Source organism: Choloepus didactylus, chromosome 4, assembly GCF_015220235.1.
Source record: "Choloepus didactylus isolate mChoDid1 chromosome 4, mChoDid1.pri, whole genome shotgun sequence".
Lineage (NCBI taxonomy): Eukaryota > Metazoa > Chordata > Mammalia > Pilosa > Megalonychidae > Choloepus > Choloepus didactylus.
The window spans coordinates 194,436,180-194,456,153 of record NC_051310.1 but is presented as its reverse complement, the minus strand read 5'-3'; the positions used below and the strand labels follow the sequence as shown (position 1 = coordinate 194,456,153).

General features: G+C 39.6%; 1 protein-coding gene and 1 pseudogene across 1 annotated transcript in view; both read left to right on the top strand.

Annotated features, from left to right (window-relative positions):
- Positions 1-8,672, top strand: part of LOC119533089 (putative zinc finger protein 705E) — a 244,432-nt gene extending 235,760 nt beyond the window's left edge. Inside the window, exon 7 of the mRNA XM_037835207.1 lies at positions 8,373-8,672. Within this exon, the coding sequence (XP_037691135.1) occupies positions 8,373-8,672 (300 nt within the window). The remainder of the gene's footprint in view (positions 1-8,372) is intronic.
- An 809-nt stretch (positions 8,673-9,481) lies between these two features.
- Positions 9,482-12,664, top strand: LOC119533088 (annotated as a pseudogene).
- The last annotated feature ends 7,310 nt before the right edge of the window (positions 12,665-19,974 follow it).

Here is a 19,974-nt window from a genome sequence, read left to right as displayed (position 1 = left end):
TGGATTTTGGTCTTCCCCTGCAGGTAAATATTGTGGAAATTCTCAGATTTACATATTCTTGGTTTATGCTGTATCATTGTTTCTCCAAGATCTATCCCTGCCCTCTGGACCCTCAAACCCTTCCTGCTCTATCCTGCCCCTGTCCTTCTCTTGCAATTGCCCTAAATTATCTTGGTTCAGCTCCTTGGGGTTTCTGGAAAGTTCACTCCTTAAACACCCTCAGCATGGATGTTCAGATCTTTCCCTAATGGATTTGGATGTCTGTCATATAACTTCAAAATTTTTTCATGATAGGGTTAATCAATTCAAGGACTCATTTCATTTAAAGGGTCAGTGATGTCCATTCTCCAAATCAAGAACTCAAAATCCCTTGCATAAGAAAGTAACAGGAGCATGTGAGTCATAAATGTTGTGCCATGTCCCACATCCTCAGATGGCAAGGAGGCTCATAAAATATATGATGACAGTGTTTGTGAGGGTATTCAAATTGCTCCATCTTATACTTTAGTAAAGTACTTGCTGTAGTCCTGTCCCATTTTAATCATCATTTGTGGGAGCATCTGCATTTCCTTTCCCCTCTCTGTATATGTGTTGTGTGTGTGTGACAGAGAGTGAAAGCATTAATCATTTGTAACCAGTAAATTATCCCCTAAAAAATTGTTAATGATTGTGCCAGTTTGGATGTATTATGTCCCCCAAAATGCCATGTTATCTGATGCTATCTTGTGGAGGCAGATGTATTAGTGTTGATTAGATTGAAATCCTTTGATTGAGTATTTCCATAGAGTTGTGACTCAATCAACTGTAAGTGAAATGTTTGATTGGATAATCTCCATGGAGATGTTACCCCACCCATTCAAGGTGGAAGTTAAGGGGATCACTGGAGTCATATAAAGGAATTCATAGACAGAAGGAACTCAGAACAGCTAAGAGTGACATTTTGGAGAGCAACTGAGGGTGAAACATTTTGAAGAGGAGTTGCAGCTAAGAGGGGAGAAAATGCCCCAAGAGCAACATTTTGGAGAACGCCATTTTGAAACACAACCTGGGAGCAAGTAGTCACCAGCCACATGAATTCTGAGCTAACAGAGGTTTTCTGGATTCCATTGGCCATTGTGAAGGTAACCTATGGTTGACACCTTAGCTTTGACATTTTTTATGGCCTAAGGTCAGTAACTTTGTGACCAAGTAATCCCCCTTTATAAAAGCCAATCCATTTCTGGTATTTTGCCTTCTGGCAGCATTAGCAAACCAGAACAATCGTTAAATGTATTTCATGGATAAATGATGTCACAATTTTTCATAACCAATAGAATTAACTCACCAATTTGTATGTGAGACCCAGAAAAAAAGAAAAATACATGTATTATATGTAACTCTGCTTGGTGATTAACTGTATTTGCTTATTTAATCCTCACAATAATTCCACTGTTTATGGTTTATTTACCAAGTTAACAAATGAAATGATCAGTGGTTAAGAAAATTTTATTATTATTACAAAATTACATGTCTAGAAAATGATACAGCTAGAATTAGAATTTTGCTCTGCCTGTCTGCCAAGCTTAAATTCCCAGGGTGTTACACACCACTCATAAGTTTTGACCTGGAATGTCACTTTCACATCAAACACCAGAGGTCCCACCCTGTGGCTACAAATTTCTCTCCCAGTTTTTCCACAAAAATACTCCCTATCCCCAGATTCTCCTTCTGCATGGGGACCTACAGTGCATTGATGCTCTCAAAAAATATCATCTTCTATATCTCAATTTTTACTGTCCAGTTTAGTCCACTGTTTGTAATTTCAACAGCTACTTATCAAAACCAACATTACATCCCTCTGACTATTTACCACACCTACCAATTCAAATCTCAATACTCAGTAACTTCCAATACATGCACTTATCTATGACTACACCTGGCACAGTACTTGAGTAAGATATTGATCCTGGTCTAAACACAGATTCACAACTCCTAGAGGTTTTCAATTATATCCAGCAACAATACTATGATTTACTAATTAAATAATTCCTGCATACTCCATAAATATTCCAAATCTCCATACCTTTTGAATCTCATGTACTGTATCATAGCCTTTCATTTACAACAGATGAGATTACCTCCTCCTAAGCAGATGGATTATGTAATTTGCCAAATTACATGATAATACCATAATATCTTCAATACCTCCAAATGCATACACATTGGTTACTCCTCTCCTATTTAATAGAAAAGTCATTGGCTAAGTCCAATCTCTCCAATTTATCTCAATCTCATGTTTTGTTGTGAACTATATTATTGATTATAAGTATGTCTCCAATTTATCTCAAGCTCATGTTTTGTTGTGAACTATATTATTGATTATAAATTAAATCTCCTTTAAAAGAAACCTCTCCTCTTCACAATCAAGCTCATCATTTAAGCTCATTTTTACTCTCTCACATTCAAAAAAAGCAAAACTCCTCTAAATCTATTTTCTCTCAAGTTCTTGCTCTCCAGATCCTTCCTTAATGAACTGAAAGTGCACCAACCACATCCTCACATGCATCTCACCATTTGACTCACAAAAATCAACACTGATGTCCTCATTCAAAAAACTTGGAGATCACTTATTATCTCTCCATAAATAAAATCTTACTTGGAACCAAAGAATTGGACCATGATATCCATTTTGGAACTTCCTTTTTCCTCACTTTCTCTGACATCCCAGTCAGCTGATTATATTCAAACCACTCTACACCCTCCTTCCCCATGTCCACTGCAAAGAACTCCTCAAACAACAGTATTGGAACATCTTGAAATTAAATCCTAGACTCTCTTCTCTCCTTATTTTATACACTGCACTGGTCTGTTCACAGATTTATTCAATTTCACTAATTTCTTCAATTGCTATCTCTAAATTGAAAGTGTCAAAACACTTGTCTGGGTTCCATTTCTGAGCTATCATGGCTACTTGCTTAATTACATGCACCTAAAATGAAACACAGTGCAAGATATTACCTCTTCTACACCCAAAATATAAATATTATTCCTCCTCAGTCTCCAATCATAGTCTCCACCAGCCATTCACAAATTGATTTTTTATTGTGGTTGTTCATATACCATGCAAATATCTGAAGATCCATAGTGTACAATGCCCAGTACCATCTTACACTTGTGCATCCGTCACCACAATTAAGTTTTGTTCAATTTTTAGAACATTTTTATTACTCCAGAAAAGAAATAAAGGTGAAGAAGGAAAAAAAAGAAAAGGAAACTCACATCCTTCCATATCCCTAACAAATCCCCCTCCACTGTTGACTCATAGTATTGGTATAGTACATTTGTTACTGTTTATGAAAGAATGTTGAAATACTACTAACTGTAGTATATAGTTTGCAATATGTATATATTTTTTCCTATATATCCCCTATTAATAACTTCTAGTTTTAGTGTCATACATTTGTTCTGGTTCATGAAAGAGATTTCTGATACTTGTACAGTTAATCACAGACATTGTCCACCACAAGGTTCACTGTTTTATACATTCCCATCTTTTAACCTCCAACTTTCCTTCTGGTGACATACATGACTCTGAGCTTACACTCTCCACCACATTCACACACCATTCAGCATTGTTAGTTATTCGCACAACATGCTACCATCACCCCTGTTCTTTTCCAAATATTTAAGTTCATCCTATTTGAATGTTCTGCTCATACTAAGCAACCGCTTCCCATTCTTTAGCCTCATTCAATATCTTGGTAACTTATATTTCATGTCTATGAGTTTACATATAATTAGTTCCTATCAGTGAGATGCTGCAATATTTGTCTTTATGTCTCTGGTTATTTTAATCACTATATTGCCCTCAAGTTTTCATCATCAACCCATTTTTTTAAAGATGGTTTTGTTCACATGCCATACATTCCATCCTAAGTAAACATCATTGTTTCCCTGTACAGTCATATATTTTTGTGTTCAACACCCTCACCAATATCTATGTAAGTACATCTACACATCCTCCACAAAGCAGCAGGTAGAGTCAAAGAAAGCAGAGAAGCAAAAGAAAGAAAAAAAAACAAACTAAAAAATAAAACATGACAACTAGGAAGCAGCAAAAGGAAAGACAACCTTAAAACAAAGTAGATGAAAGAGTCAGACACCACCAATGCAAAGAGCCTCACACCCCTCCACTATGACCCCCTCTTATCTGCATTTATCTTGGTATATTGCCTTTGTTACATTAAAAGAAGCAAAATACAATGATCCTGTTAATTATAGTCTATAGTCTATGATGATTGTATTTTCCCCAATATCTCCTTATTTTTAATACCTTGCAAGGTTAACATTCATTTATTCTCCCTCATGGAAAAACATATTTGTACATTTTATCACAATGGTTGAACAGTCTAGGTTTCACTGAGTTATATAGTCCCAGTCTTTATCTTTCCTCATTTCTTCTGGTGTCCCATATGCTCCTCACCTTCCTCTTTCAATCATATTCATATCCATCCTTGTTCACTGTATTTACATTGCTGTGCTACTGTCACCCAAAATTGTGTTCCAAACCTCTCACTCCTGTCTTTTTCTATCAGTCTGTAGTGCTCCCTTTACTATTTCCTGTAGGGCAGGTATCTTGTTCACAAACTCTACCATTGTCTGTCAGAGAATATTTTGAGCTCTCCCTCATATTTGAAGGACAGTTTTGCCAGACATAGGATTCTTGGTTGGTGGTTTTCCTCTGACATTATCTTAAATATATCATACCACGTCCTTCTTGACTCCATGGTTTCTATTGAGAAATCCTTTACATAGTCTTATTGAGCTTCCTTTGTATGTGATGTATTGCTTTTCTCTTGCTGCTTTCAGGATTCTCTGCCTTTGACATTTGATATTCTGATTATCAAGTGTCTTGGCATAGGCCTATTCAGATCTATTCTGTTTGAGTATGCTGTGCTTCTTGGATCTGTAATTTTATGTCTTTCATTAGAGATGGGAAATTTTCATTGATTATTTCCTCTATTATTGCTTCTGCTCCTTTTCCCTTCTCTTCTCCTTCTGGGACACCAATGATATGTACATTCTGTATTTTGTTTTGTCTTTAAGTTCCCAGAGACATTGCTCATACTTTTCCCTGTTTTTCTCTATATCTTCTTTTGAGTGTACACTTTCAGGTGCCTTGTTCTCCAGTTTCTGAGTGTTTTCTTCTGTCTTTTGAGATCTGCTGCTGTATGTTTCCATTGTGTCTTTCATCTCTTGTGTTGTGCCTTTCATTTCCACATTTTCCATCAATTGTTTTTTTGAAATTTTGATTTCTGCCTTATGTACACCCAGTGTTTTCTTTATGGCCTTTATCTCTGCCACATCTTCTCTAAACTTTTTGAATTTATTTAGCATTAGTTGTTTAAATTTCTGTATCTCAGTTGAAGTGTAAGTTTGTTCCTTTAACTGGGCCATAATTTCATTTTTCTTAGTGTAAGTTGTAGTGTCTGTTGTTTAGGCATCTGGCTTCCTTGGCCACCCCAATCAGGGTTTCCCAGATGAGAGCATGGTCAGGTCAAGAAGGAGGAAATATTCAGTATCCAGTTTCCCTGATGGTGTGTCTTAGAGGATTAACACACCCCATGACAGATACATCCTCTGACTCTCCAAGGTCAGTCATCTCCAAAAATCTCTGTTTTTTGGGGACTCACATTCTGCATTGAGTGGTTAACATTAAAACCCCAGTTGGAGCTGGGATTAGGTATATTTGCTTGCTTAAAGAGAGCTGCTGTCTGGCGCCACCAGGCTTCCCTGAGGGAGGGGCTCTCAGCTCTCATCTCAGGTCTACAGTTTTTACTTACAGATTTTCTGCTGTGATCTCAGGCATTCCTCCCAATTCAGATTGGTGTATGATGAGTGGACAGTCATGTTTGCTTCCCACAGTTATTCCAGCTTATCTACTTGTTCCTATTGCTTATTAATTGTGCCAGAGGGACTAATTAGCTTCTACTCCTCTCTATGTTGTAATCTTAGCTCCTCTCCTCCAGAGATTGATTTTTATATGTCTTCCTAAAACCACCAAGAACAATTAAACATTGCTATTCTCAATATTGAGTACTATTTTCATTCTTATTTCCACCTCAATCCACAAACATAACTTTCCATCCCATACTCACTATCTTTCAATCACATTTTAAATATGAATTCCTCAGAGATCACTTCACCAAATTCCAAAGTTAGCCTTTCTCTTCCATTTCCACTATTACTCCTTCAGGCAATTCATACAATTTCCCATTTATAATATGTCAGTCTATCTGTCCCTCCATCCAACTATTTACTTACGTTCTTCTGTTCTAAATGCAGAAAACAGTTCCTACTGTTCTAAATGCAGAAAAATCAACCTCTGAATGGTCAGATCAGGCAAGTTTCCATTTGATCACTACCTATACCTTTTAAATACAGAGAAATATACTGTTGCAACCCTCTAACATATCCCCAGAACTTACCTACACCAAATGTCTAAGATTAAGAAATTACCTTCCAGTTATACTTTTATTTCTGTTAAAAGGAGGTCTTTTCCTCCTGGTAAAAATTCTCTCTGACACTCACCAGAACTCAAACACATTGAGAAAGACAAGGAAGCAAACTCTTTACTGAGTATGCTGCATAGACACTGTGGAGCTCAGAGCTTCTTTCTTTCTCTAGCAAATCCACTGTTTTGAAGGCAAACTCTTTTTGTACTATTGACAACTTCAAGAGACACAGACTCTGAAGAAGCCTTCTTTATTAACTGGAATACCAATCATGATAAGTCTAATGAATTTATGCCTATTTTATAAAATACTCTTTAATTAGGTAAATTGTGTAGACAAAATAAAGGAAAACAGATTAATTACACCATTCTTCTGATGTCCCCAAGGTAACTTTTATGTGTTTTCTCAGCAACCTCCCTGTTTCGTGGATAAAGCCTATAAGCTTCAGAATTTTAGGGATTCCTGGAGAAATGAGAGCTTCATTATTGATTTTCCTACAAATAAGATGTGTATTAACAAATTTAAAAAAATCGCACAATTGAAAAATTAGGATCTCTTTAGATATAAAAAAATATCATTTTTAAAAGTAAAAATATATATATATTTTCATTTTACCCACTGGCATTTGATACTGATAGGAAAAATTTGTCATTTTATGTTTTTAGAAGCACTCTCCTGAAGTTAACAAAAAGTAGTATGATGATTTTAGTAGCTAGGATTTTAGGTCACCAAATATTAAATTTCCATGGTTCTCTTATATGTTCCACAGTTTTCTTAGCCTAGTAACTCTGCAAAATGCCTTAGGCAAGTGATGGCCCCCTTATATCATAAATGAATATACAATAATGCATAAATGGATATATGTTTGGGGTCAACTCTGGGGAGAGGGATGAAGTAAATAGAGAAATAAGAACAGCCAACAGTAAAATTTAAGATTTTGAGGCATTGCCTTGAGGAAACACAATGTCTGAAGAGTGACAGGATTTATAAAATGGGAATTAGTGAAACTGACATCTAATTAAATGGGAAACTCACTAGAAGCTTAACTTTAGGAGACAGTGGGGTCAACTAGATTCTGAAGTATGTTCCACAGGAAAGCAGCACTTTGCTCTTCTCCCAAAGTCCTGTATTGTTCAGCTTCTTCTTCTCTGGTGACATGTCACCTCTATTGTATCTTCCTTCTTTATAAGGGAAAACGGCCAATAAACCTAATCAGTGCTATATACCCTGATTACAGATATTAAATCTATTCAAGGCTCCATTCTGTAGGACACATCTGTTCTCTTTGGATTTATCAATTAAAACTGTAAACCTCATAAAGTGTTGAAAATACTTTTCCTTTTTTCATTCAATAAATACTTTTGACTGAATTCTCTCTACCAGGAAATTTCTGGATCCTGAAATCCAGCAGAGAATCAGACACACTGGATTTCTATGGATAAAAGCCTGGAATTCCCTGGAAGAAGAGTGTAATTAAAAATAAAGGACAGGAGAGTCTCCTTAAGAAAAAATCTGAACGGTTCCTTCCTGCCATCCTTCTACCAAGACTCCAGTTTTTTGGTGATTTATAAATATTTAAATTTCTCTTCTTCATGCTCCAAGCAAACAAACCAATACACTTGAGTGTCCACCAGGAAGCGCCGGCACGCGCGACCTGCTGTACCTTCATGGTTAGAAAGGCTGAAATGAATGCAGGAGCGATGGCGCGGGTCGTCCTTTTCAAAGAATCAGTGTGACGGTGAAGAAACGCATTATTTTAGGAAGGCCTTACCGCACTTCCCCTCCCGCGTGTAAGTAGGGTCTGGTGTGTGTGCTCCGCTAGTGGGTCCCATGGAGAGGCGCTGGCTGCGGCTGTGGCTGCACCTGGGGCTCTGATAGCTGCTGCAGTCCACAGTAACGCGACACTTGGCGGCACCGGGACCGAAGAGATGCAAGGAAGAGCAGCGAGCTGCGAACGAAAGCCCTTGGTGCGGGTCGAAGCCTGCTACTTGCGAATCCTCCCGTGACGTCCGGGGTGCCCAGCAGCTGGCGACCTCTCTGGCCTCGGCCTCCACGGCTGGGCCCCGCAAGGCGGAAGTTCCGTGTATGGCAGCAGAAGAGAGGAAGCGGAAGCAATTCCGTCTACTGCACCTCGACCTCTTCAACTGCTACTGTCCGGCGGCCAAGGGCGGCCGCTAAGTGCTGACAAGCACCCCCGCACTCACCCACCCACGAGACTAACGCCCTCTGCGTCATCAAACCCGTGGAGCAGGACCACCGGGCCTGGCCTGGGCAAGTGGAGGAGCCGGGAGTTTGAGATGGAGCGGCGGCAGTAGCCGCTGTGAGAGCGGGTTGGGGAGCAGAGGCGAGACATGGCCGAGCGTCAGGGCCTGTTGTGGTGCTAGCCGGTAGAGCGCGCGGCCAAGGAGGACCCGCTGTGCAAGCTGTAGCAGGAACAGAACCTGAAGCAGCGGAAGGCCTGCAGGAAGGGCGCGAGCGGGCAGAGCAGATTCGCAGGGAACGCTGCCAGCGCCAAGCAGAGCTGAGACAGGCCGAGCAGACGCGCCACGAGGCGCAGCGACAGGGCCGTGCTCGACAGGAGGGCGAAGAGCGGGAGGGTCGGCGGAGCTCACCGGAGGCCAGCTTGGGCTCTAAGCAGAATTTGGAGCTCCAGTGCCAAGCAACAGCAGGACGGCCAGCTACAGAGGGAGAAACCAGAGCTGAGCCGGACAAGCGGCCGCGCCCGGCAGGAGGGGGAGGGTCTGCGGAGCGCTCTGGAGTCCCGCTTGGGCTGTGCTCAGAACTTGGAGCTCCAGGGAGTTACGGGAGCCGGCCTGACCGGAGGAGTTGTAGGGTCGGTGGGCCAATGAGACAGCCGAACTCAAAGGGCGGAAGCATCAGGGGCAACGGGAGGTGCTGGCCAGGGCGGGGAGCAGCGGCTGCAGCAGCCGGGCGGCGGAGGAGGCTGTGCAGCTGAAGAGAAGGTGCGGTGGTTGAGCCAGAGTCGGATGGGAAGCAGCGGACCCAGCATGCTAACAAGAAGGTGGAGAGGGATGAAGCTGTCAAGGGAGTGGCACAGCGCGCTGGAGAGCTCCTGCTCCACTACCCAGGCCTCATTCCACGTTGGTGAGAAGGTGGGCCAGGAGACTAACACTAGCTTCTTTGACCGGATGGTGCGGGACGCTCAGTTACACGCCAGCCTGGACCGCAAATCACGGCCGTTCTGCTTGAAAATGAGTGTCTTGCACAGCCCAGAGAAGCCTCCCTTGTACGTTTTAACCAAACCATGGAGTAGTCTAGTCAGAGAGCAGCATTGTGGCCTCTCCATGCTCCTGACCAATGAGGCAATGAATGGATGCCCCCTTTGTTTTTAAAAACTTCGTTTGGCGATGATAGCACAATCCTTGAACATATTCACCCTTGGTGGCTCCCGGGCAGGCTCTTGCAGAGCTCCTTGTGTGTTTTTTGGGGTTCAAGTGGAGACGAGCCAAAGAGAAAGGGTTCAGGTCAAGACTGGGGAGAGGGATCCCCTATGAGAGAGCAAGCAGGGAGGTAATTGTCTTCACCCTTTCTGCTGCAGTCACCCCAGGCACTCAGATATTGGTGTCTGAGAGGGCTTCCGTTGCTGCAGCTGAGGTGGCATCTCCCTGACTTATCTCCATTTTAACAACATGGCAAGTTGCACAAGCTCAGACGCCTCCCAGGAAAGCACATCTCTTCCAAGGTGTCAGGCCACACCCAGGTGACTCAAAAAGCTGTTGATTTTGGTATGCTTGACCTTTGATTGGCCATCTGAGCAAGTTCTCCTCTTAGTTCAGATAGTTTTTCAGTTGATTCCCCTAGCTTTTTCTATAAGACCATCATCTGCAAATAATGATCAACATGTGTCTCTTTTTCCTTTCTCCGTTTACACCTAAGTGGCAGAAGTGGGTTGGTTTGCTGGTGCTGTTTAGCTTTAAGAGAAGCCCCCAGCTCCTGAGGAGGCAGGGTTGTTTAAGCCACAGTGTTCTACCACATTAAGTTTCCTTGCAGGTTGACTCAGGGGAGGTATGTCTGATGTCCCCCTCCCAGTGTGGGGCCCCGAGGAGCTGCATTACTTCCAGGCTGACAGCAGCCATGCCTTAAGAAGCAGAGCTACCTGATGTCTCTTTCCAGGCCATCACTGACTAAAACCCTAGCCCTGTTGGCAGCCCCTCAAGGGTGGGCCCCAGAGAGTTTGGAATGTAGGATTTCCTCTGTGAAGGAACTATCATAATTGTTCTGAGGGCAATTAGGGTGTCCTTCCTTGGCTCCTTCACTGTGGTGGCTGGCAACCTGGAATTGTCTCTTTGCTGTTGAGAGCTGTGCTGCCATTGTTAGCTGTGTATCTCCTCCTTCCTCCCTTACCCTCACTTGAGGAAAAAGTTTCCCTCTCACCTGCAACTGAAAGTACTTAATCAGTCTTTTGGTGCCTCACCTTTTCCACCCACTTGATGGGGCCATCAGTTCTCTCCTGGTACCTCAAGGTCTCCCGAATCCAAAGTGGTGTTTTCTTTGTGCCTTTCTTGACCTGGAGTTGGCAGACAGGAGGGTTTCTCTTAGCCTAGTTTGCTTCTGGGAAATGGATCTCTGACATTGGAATGGGACCATCATGGAAAGGTGGTCATTTACCCTGTGGGTGAAAATACTTGCAAGACCAAGTCACTCCCTGATACAAAAGGTCACATACAGTTGTCATGAGACAACTTTAATCCTTAGAGTGTTTCCCTTTCATGAAGCAAAAACTGTCCCCCTATCTCCACCCAGTCATTGATTCTGCCTTCATCAGGGGAGGTGTGAAGTAAAATATCACTTTCTACATTAAAATAGGAATGTAAAAGTAAAAAGTACCAAAAAAAGAAAATCAGGATAGAGAACTACATTGACGTATTTCATATATATTCTGTAGGGAGAACTGTCCCTGAAATGGATGATAATTCTGCATAATCACACACACACATGTTCTTTCAGCCTTCCCCCATTCCCCTGCATCACAGATACAGTAGGAGTATTGTGTAGAAAAAAGCAGTACTTAGGTATGGAGGAGTATTGTGTAGAAAAAGTAGTACATAGATGTTACACTTAAGATGTTGTGAAACCAGGAATGGAGTGTACCAGGGTTTATTTCTTGAATGGGTGGATTTTCTTCCTCAGTTTCTTCTTATCCATAACAAGGTTGCCATTGAGACGTAATGATTGATTTTATTTATGGGTCAGGCATGTTTAATAAAAAGTTAATGTGAAAAAATTAATAAAAATATAAAGGGAAGCCTGGTCTCCTGGCCTCCCAACAGGGCTGCATTGCCCATGAGCAAGATCTTGGCTAGCCCAGGAGAGAGCTGCTGCCACCAAGGTCTATTCACTGAGGAGCGGAGGAAGAGGAGAGAGGCCCAGAGGACAGCATCTTGAACACATTGAAATCATCACAGAAGGATAAAGTTGGTCAATTTATGATAGTCACAGTCTAGTGAAAAATAGCAGTTAAGTTTTCTATCTCAAATTTACTGGAGTTGAAATGTTGCAATGGACAGTTTTTTTCAAATGAATTTATATGGGAGGGAGTGTAAAAGGATCATTTGGACAGAAAGAAGTTAGAACAACTATACAATAGACACACAGATCCTCAAGAAGAAAATAAAATTGAAATAGATGATATATAGCAGTTCTGTAATAACCAGAACTTGATCCAGCCAGTATTAGTGTTTTGATCATTATGTGGAACTTCAGAGAAGCAACAGAGTGAGAGTTCTCCAAACAGAAGTTCATGGATGGCATAACAGAATTAGGATGTGACACTATAGAAAAACCAAAGGGCCTGCCACTCAAGATGCAACAAGAATTGAAGTAGCCATGATGGTGTAAGGATTTTTAGCAGTTTCCATAATTTTTACAAAGAATCCAGGATGAAAAGCATTGGATCTATAAATGGCCATTGCCTACTGGAATTTAGTGCTTAATTGAAGATTTAAATTTTTAGACTTATGGAATAAATATTTGTTGGAATATCATAAATGATCAACGTGGAAAGATACTTGGAATCTTATTTTAGACTTCAGTACAATGGTTACAGATGGCATTTCTAATTATGATGAAAGCAGTATAACCTGTTCTTATTGATGACTGTTGGATTTGCATGCCCTGAAATTGCTGGGACAAAGTGAACAACAGTGTAACACTAAAGGAACCTAATAGAATGTAGTCTGTACAATAAATTCAAAAGAAAATTGCAGAATTTCTGCTGGCTGAAATGAAGATTAGTCTTCACAATTCAGGCTGATAGTTGAGACAAAACTTTAAGGATACATCTTGGACCATGTCTTATTTCATTCTCCTAATATTAGTTCATGCTTGTCTTCTATCCTGGGCTGCTCTAAACATTTATAATTCCAAAATCTTATATATGTGGACCATCATATTTTATTCTCTAAAGCCTTAGATTCTTTATGGTGATTATTTTGAGGTTTCTATTCTCACATAAAGCACAATGCTGTCTTCATCAGAAAACAGTTTGGCATAAGAATTAAAGATATAAACATCACAATTTATAAAAACTACTTAAACATATGCTTTGGGCTAGTTGCAAAGATTACGTTGATAGCACTTCCAATGATTATGATATATTTAAGTGTATTGGACCTGAAATGGTGTTTTGGCTTTGGAGGATATGTTTTTCCAGACAAATTATGTGTATTGTTGACCTGAGTAGAGTATCTGATGAAAAAACAAAGGTGAAAAATTTTTAGGATAATTTTGTGTCTACCTGAAAAGTTTATTGTGCTTCAGACCCTTGATTTCAAAATGGTTCTACAGAACTAATCTGCACTTATCTACCCATGTGTGTGTTGTGTGTATCTGTGTGTGTGTCTCTGTGTGTGTATTTCTACATGGAGCTTTTATTTAGAAAATGTCTGCATAGTGTAGACTCCATTCCTTTAAACATTATATGCTTTACAATGTTGGATTTCATTATGATTTAGAAATGCTTATAGGCCTGTCAAATAAGCTAAGCTATTTAATTTGTTTTGAAAGTTTTAGATTGCTACACAAAACAATATTTTAAATTTAGGCATGAGGGTCTATTTTTTATTTTGTTTAGTGTTTTTTTGGTTATCACCCTATGAAACACAAATTAAATTCCCTTAATTTATCACAAGATAGAAGGAATTAAATTTTAGAAATGGTTGTTATGAGCCATGAATTTCAATCTTTATAATATCAGTACTGCTCTCTTTTAAATAGTGAATTTCTGATGACTTCTTATTTTGTTGAAATTGCTTTAACTGCTAATCACTGTGATTGCCAAATATTTACTTCAGTAGCATAGATTATTTTTATTATCACTTTTTTATTGTGATTGTTCACATACCATACAATTATCCAAAGATCCAAAGTGTACAGTCAATTGCCCCAAGTACCATCATACAGCTGTGCATCCATCACCACAATTAAATTTTTTTTCAATGTTTGGAACATTTTCATTACTCCAGAAAAGGAATAAAGACAAAAAAAGGAGACTCCAGTCCTCCCATATGGCTAAAAACCCCCCTCCATTATTGACTCATAGTATTGATATAGTACATTTGCTACTGTTTATGAAAGAACATTAAAATACTGCTAACTCTAGTATGTAGTTTGCAATAGGTATATTTTTTTCCTATATGCCCCTTGATATTTAACTTCCAGTTGTAGTGCCATACATTTATTCTGGTTCATGAAAGAGATTTCTAATATTTATACAGTTAATCATGGACATTGCCCACCACAAGGTTCACTGTTTTATACATTTCCATCTTTTTAACCTCCAACTTTCCTTCTGGTGACATATATGACTCTGAGCTTTCCCTTTCCACCACATTCATGCACCATTCAGCACTGTTAGTTACTCTCACAATGTGCTACCATCATCTCTGTTCATTTCCAAACATTTAAGTTCAACCTAGTTGAACATTCTGCTCATAATAAGCAACTACTCCCCATTATTTAGCCTAGTTCTATATGTTGGTATCTTATGTTTCATGTCTGTGAGTTTACATATTATAATCAAATCCTATCAATAAGACCCTGCAATGTTTGTACTTTTGTGTCTGGCTTATTTCACTCAGTACATTGCCCTCAAGATTTCTTCATCATCCCATTTTTTAAGATGGTTTTGTTCACATGCCATACCTTCCATCCTAAGTAGACAATCAATGGTTTCATGTATAGTCACAAATTTATGTGTTCACCACCCTCACCACTATCTACATAAGGATATCTCCATTTCTTCCAAAAAGCAGAAGGAAGAGTCAGAGAAGGCAGAGGGGCAAAAGAAAAAGAAAAAAAGAACAAAAATCAAAAAGGCATGACAGCTAGGAAGGAGCACAAGGAAAGATAACCTTAAACTGAAATAGAATAAAGATTCAGGTAACATTACCAATACAAAGAGTCCAATACCCCTCCCTTATGCCCCCCTCTTATATGCATTTAGCCTTAGTATATTGCCTTTGTTACATTAAAGGAAGCAAAATACAATGTTTCTGTTAATTATAGTCTCAAGTGTACATTGATTCTATTTTCCCCAATACCTCCCTATTTTTAACAACTTGCAAGGTTGACATTCATTTGTTCTCCCTCATGAAAAAATATTTGTACATTTTGTCAAAATGGTTGAACACTCAAGTTTTCACTGAGTTATACAGTCCCAGTCTTTATCTTTTCTCTTTTCTTCTGGTGTCCCATATGCTCCTAACTTCCTTTTTCAACCATATTCATAGTTATCTTTGTTCAGTGTACTTACATTGCTGTGCTACCATCACCCAAAATTGTGTTCCAAACCTCCCATTCTTGTCTTTTCCTATCTATCTGTAATGCTCCCTTCAGTATTTCCTGTAGAACAGGTATCTTGTTCACAAACTCTGCCATTGCCATTATCTGTTTGTCAGAGAATATTTTGAACTCTCCCTCATATTTGAAGGACAGTTTTGCTGGATATAGGATTCTTGGTTGGTGGTTTTTCTCTCACAGTATCTTAAATATATCACCCCACTTCCTTCTTGCCTCCATAGTATCTGCTAAGGAATCTGCATATAGTCTTATTAAGCTTTCTTTAATAAAAGCAATGGATCACTTTTCTCTTGCTTCTTTCCGGATTCTCTATTTGTCTTTGATGTTTGATAATCTGATTAAGTGTCTTGTCATAGGCCTATTCAGATCTATTCTGCTTGGGGTACCCTGCATTTCTTGGATCTGTAACTTTATGTCTTTCATTAGAGATGGGAAATTTTCATTGATCATTTCCTCTATCATTACTTCTGCTCCTTTTCCCTACTCCTCCTTCTGGGATACACATGACATATACATTCCTGTATTTCATTTTGTCCTTAAATTCCCAGACACATTGCTCAAATTTTTCCATTCTTTTCTCTATCTGATCTTTTGTGTGAAGGCTTTCAGGTGTCTTGTTCCCCAGTTCCTGAGTGTTTACTTCTTCCTTTTGAGATCTGCTCTTGTATGTTTCCATTTTGTCTTTCATCTCTTCTATTGTGTCATTAATTTCCCTAGATTCTGCCAGTTGCTTTTTGAACTTTTGGTTTCTGCCTTATGTATGCCCAGTGTTTTCTTTATATCCTTTATCTCTTTTGCCATATCTTCCCTAAACTTTTTTAATTAATTTAGCATTGGTTGTTTTAATACCTGTATCTCAGTTGAAGTGTAAGTTTGTTTCTTTGACTGGACCATAACTTTATTTTTCTTAGTGTAGGTTGTAGTTTTCTGTTGTCTAGGCATCTGGTTTCCTTGGTTACCCCAATCAGGTTTTCCCAGACCAGAAGAGGCTCAGGTCTCAGAAGGAAGAATTATTCAGTATCCAGTTTCTCTGAGGGTGTGTCTTAGAGGATTGACACACCCTGTGCTTTTCTGCCCAGCAGGTGGTACCTGTCAGCCTGTCACTCCAGTCTGGTGTAAGGAGGTGTGGCCTGTGGGTGTATTCCCCCAGGCTCTGGGTTCTTGTTCTGAATGGAAGGGAGGTAATAGAGATTGGTACTGCCTTCTTCCTCTTAGGAAGATATGCCCCCTAGAGAGAGGTCATTTGCATATAAATACATTCTTTTTTTCTCTGACTCTGCTATCTCCACCACTGTATGTGTCAGAGTGCTGTGAGATTAAAATGGCCAAGTCTATCTCCACTGAAAGGCACTGCAAGCTGAAAATGGCTGAGGATTTCTCCAAGATTTTGTGCTGTGATCTTGTGACTTTCTCCCAATCCAGATTTTTGCATGGTGTGTGGTCAGTAAAGGTCATCTCCCAGCAGTTGTCAGATCTTTTACTAGTTGTTCCTGATTGTTTATAGTTGCTATGGGGGGAATAAATTCCACTATTCTCTATGCCACAATCTTCTTGCCCTCAGTAGCATAGATCTTTAAATGAACTTCCCCTTGGCACAAAATATCAATCTGCCTTCTATTTTCATAAATTATTTATTGTCTTTCCTGCTTTTGTTTCACTCAGTTTAACTTAGTTTTCAGATCAAAGCAGAATGTCACCTTTGTGTATCCTTTTCATTACAAGGATGATTGATTGTTTTCAGTCTGAAAATTGTCATTTCTCTCTTCACTTAATATGTGAAGAAGGGGTTATTTCCTTCTTAAACATTTCCATAAGTCAAGCTAAAATATGTAAAACTTCAACTGTTGGATGATTACTGTCTGTAATGGGAATAGATGTTGCTTAGTATATCCAGGTACAATCTAACATCTAGTGTAGAAATTAGCAAAGCAGTATAATTTAGAATAGAAGCTGTACATTGTATACAGATGCAGAAATTATTTTAAGAAACAATGATATATTAGAACTGCTTTTCAATTTTGAAATTGACTGGAAAGTTATCCCCATAGATATTATCTTAATCTTCCAATCATATTTTTAATTCAAGACTATAATCCTACAGAGAGGAGGTTCTAAAATGGCAGCATAGATAGGAGTGGAAGCTAGATAGTCCCACTGGATCAACTAATAAACAAACAGGAACAACTAGTAAATAATCCAGAATAACTGCAGGGTGACAAAAATGACCATCCACTAATCATACAACAGTCTGAATTGGGAGGAATGCTCAAGATTGCAGCATAAAATCTGTAAGCAAAAACTGTGGATCCAAGCTGGGAGACCCCTCCCCACACAGCTCAAGCTGTGAAGCCTCATGGTACTAGGGAGAAGCTCTCTCCCTCAAAGGAAATATAGCTCAGCTGAGCTTCAACTGGGGTTTTAATTAACAAGCATGGACTGGTAACTATGAGCAACAAAGAAGCAACAAACAGAGGCATTGGGTGATGACTGACCCTGGAGATCCTGAATGGGGCTTTCTGTCCCTGTTTTGGCTCAGTGGAGAAAGCCTCAGCCATGCTCAGTTTTCAGCACTCTGATCCAGACAAAGGTGGAGATGGCACAGGCAGAGTCTATTCAAGTGCTAATGATGTCTCCTTTAGGGCATTATCTTTTCTCAAAGGAAAGGGGTGGGTTCCACCTCTACTATCCACCTTCCATCCAGAACCAGACCCCAGAGCCTGGGGGAAAACAGCCACAGGCCACACCTCCTTACACAAGTCTGAAGTTACAGGCTGACAGGCACCACATGCTGGGCAGAAAAATACAGTGACTGAGACAGCTCAGGGTATACCAATTTTCTAAGAAACATCCTGATGGAAACTAGATACTGAATATTTCTTCTTTCTGGGACATAAGCCCATTCTGGTCTGGGAAAATCTGTTTGGAGTAACCAAGGAAATCATGCCTAGACAACAGAAAACTACAAACTACACTAAGAAAAATTAAAATATGGCCCAATCAAAGGAACAAACTTACATTTCAACTGAGATACAGGAATTGAAACAAGTAATAATAAGTCAATCAAAAAGTTTAAGGAAGCTATGGGGAAGGAGATGAACCATATAATGAAAACACTGGTTGTACATAGGTAGAAAATGAAAGTTCCAAAAGCCAACTGGCAGAATCTATGGAAATGAATGGGACAACACAAAAGATGAAAGACACAATGGAAACATAAAACAGCAGATCTCAATAAGCAGAAGAAAACACTCAGGAACTGGAGAACAAAGCACCTGAAAGCCTACACACAAAAGAGTAGATAGAGAAAAGAAGGGAAAAATATGAGCAATGTGTCTGGGAAATTAAGGACAAAATGAAAAGAAAGAATGTACATGTAATTGGTGTCCCAGAAGGAAAAGAGAAGGGAAAAGAGACAGAAGCTATAATAGAGGAAATAATCCATAAAAAGTTTCAATCTCTAATGAGAGATGTAAAATTATGGATCCAAGAAGCACAGCATATCCCAAACAGAATAGATCTGAGTAGGCCTATGCCAAGACACTTGATAATCAGATTACCAGATACCAAAGATAAAGAGAATTCTGAATGCAGTAAGAAAAAAGCAATCCATCACAAACATAGGAAGCTTGATAAGGCTATGCATGGACTTCTCAATAGAAACCATGGAGGCAAGAAGGAAGTGGTGAGATATATTTAAGATACTGAAAGAGAAAAGCCACCAACCAAGAATCCTATATCTGGCAAAGCTATCCTTCAAATATGAGGGAGAGCTGAAAATATTCTCTGACTATGATTTATGGAAACATTTATTATTCTTCATTTAATATAACAAATGCAATATACCAGAGCTAAATGCATATGGGGGGTGATAGGGGAAGGGTATGGGACTCCTGGCACTGGTGATGTTGTCTGCCTCTTTTTTCTACTTTAGGTTAATGCTATCTTTCCTTTTGTTGCTTTCTAGTTGTCAAGTTTTGTTTTGCTTTTCTCTCTCTCTTTCTCTTTTCTTCTTCTTTTGTCTCTCTGCCTTCTTTGACTTTTCATCCTTCTTTGTGGAAAAAATGGAGATGTCCTGATATAGATAGTGCTGATGGTGCTGAATATGTAAACACATGACTATACAGGGAAACAACAATTGTTTGCTTTAGGATGAAATGTATGGTGTGTGAACAAAACTGTCTTAAAAGAAATGGGTTGAAGAAACCTTAAGGGCACTATATTGAGTGAAATAAGGCAGACACATAAAGGCCAATATTGCAGGATCTCACTGATATGAAATAATTATAATATGTAAATTCATAGGCATGAAATATAGGTTGCCAGGATGTGGAATAAGACTGGGGACTGGGGAGTGGTTGCTTATTATGAGCAGAATATTCAACAAGGGTGACCTTAAATGTTTGGAAGTGGACAGGTGTGATGGTGGCATGTTGTGAGAATTTGTTGAAAGGTGTGTGAAGGTGCTGAACTGGGGACTGAAAATGGCTGAGGCTTTCTCCACTGAGCTGAAAAAGGAATAGAGTCCCCTTCAGAGCTATTCCAAGATGATCCTCTGGCTCTCCAAGGTCAATCATCACCCAAAGCCTCTGTCTGCTTGTTGGGGATTCATACCTCGTAGTGAGCAGTTCACAGTTGCTAATGAAAACCCCAGTTGGAGCTC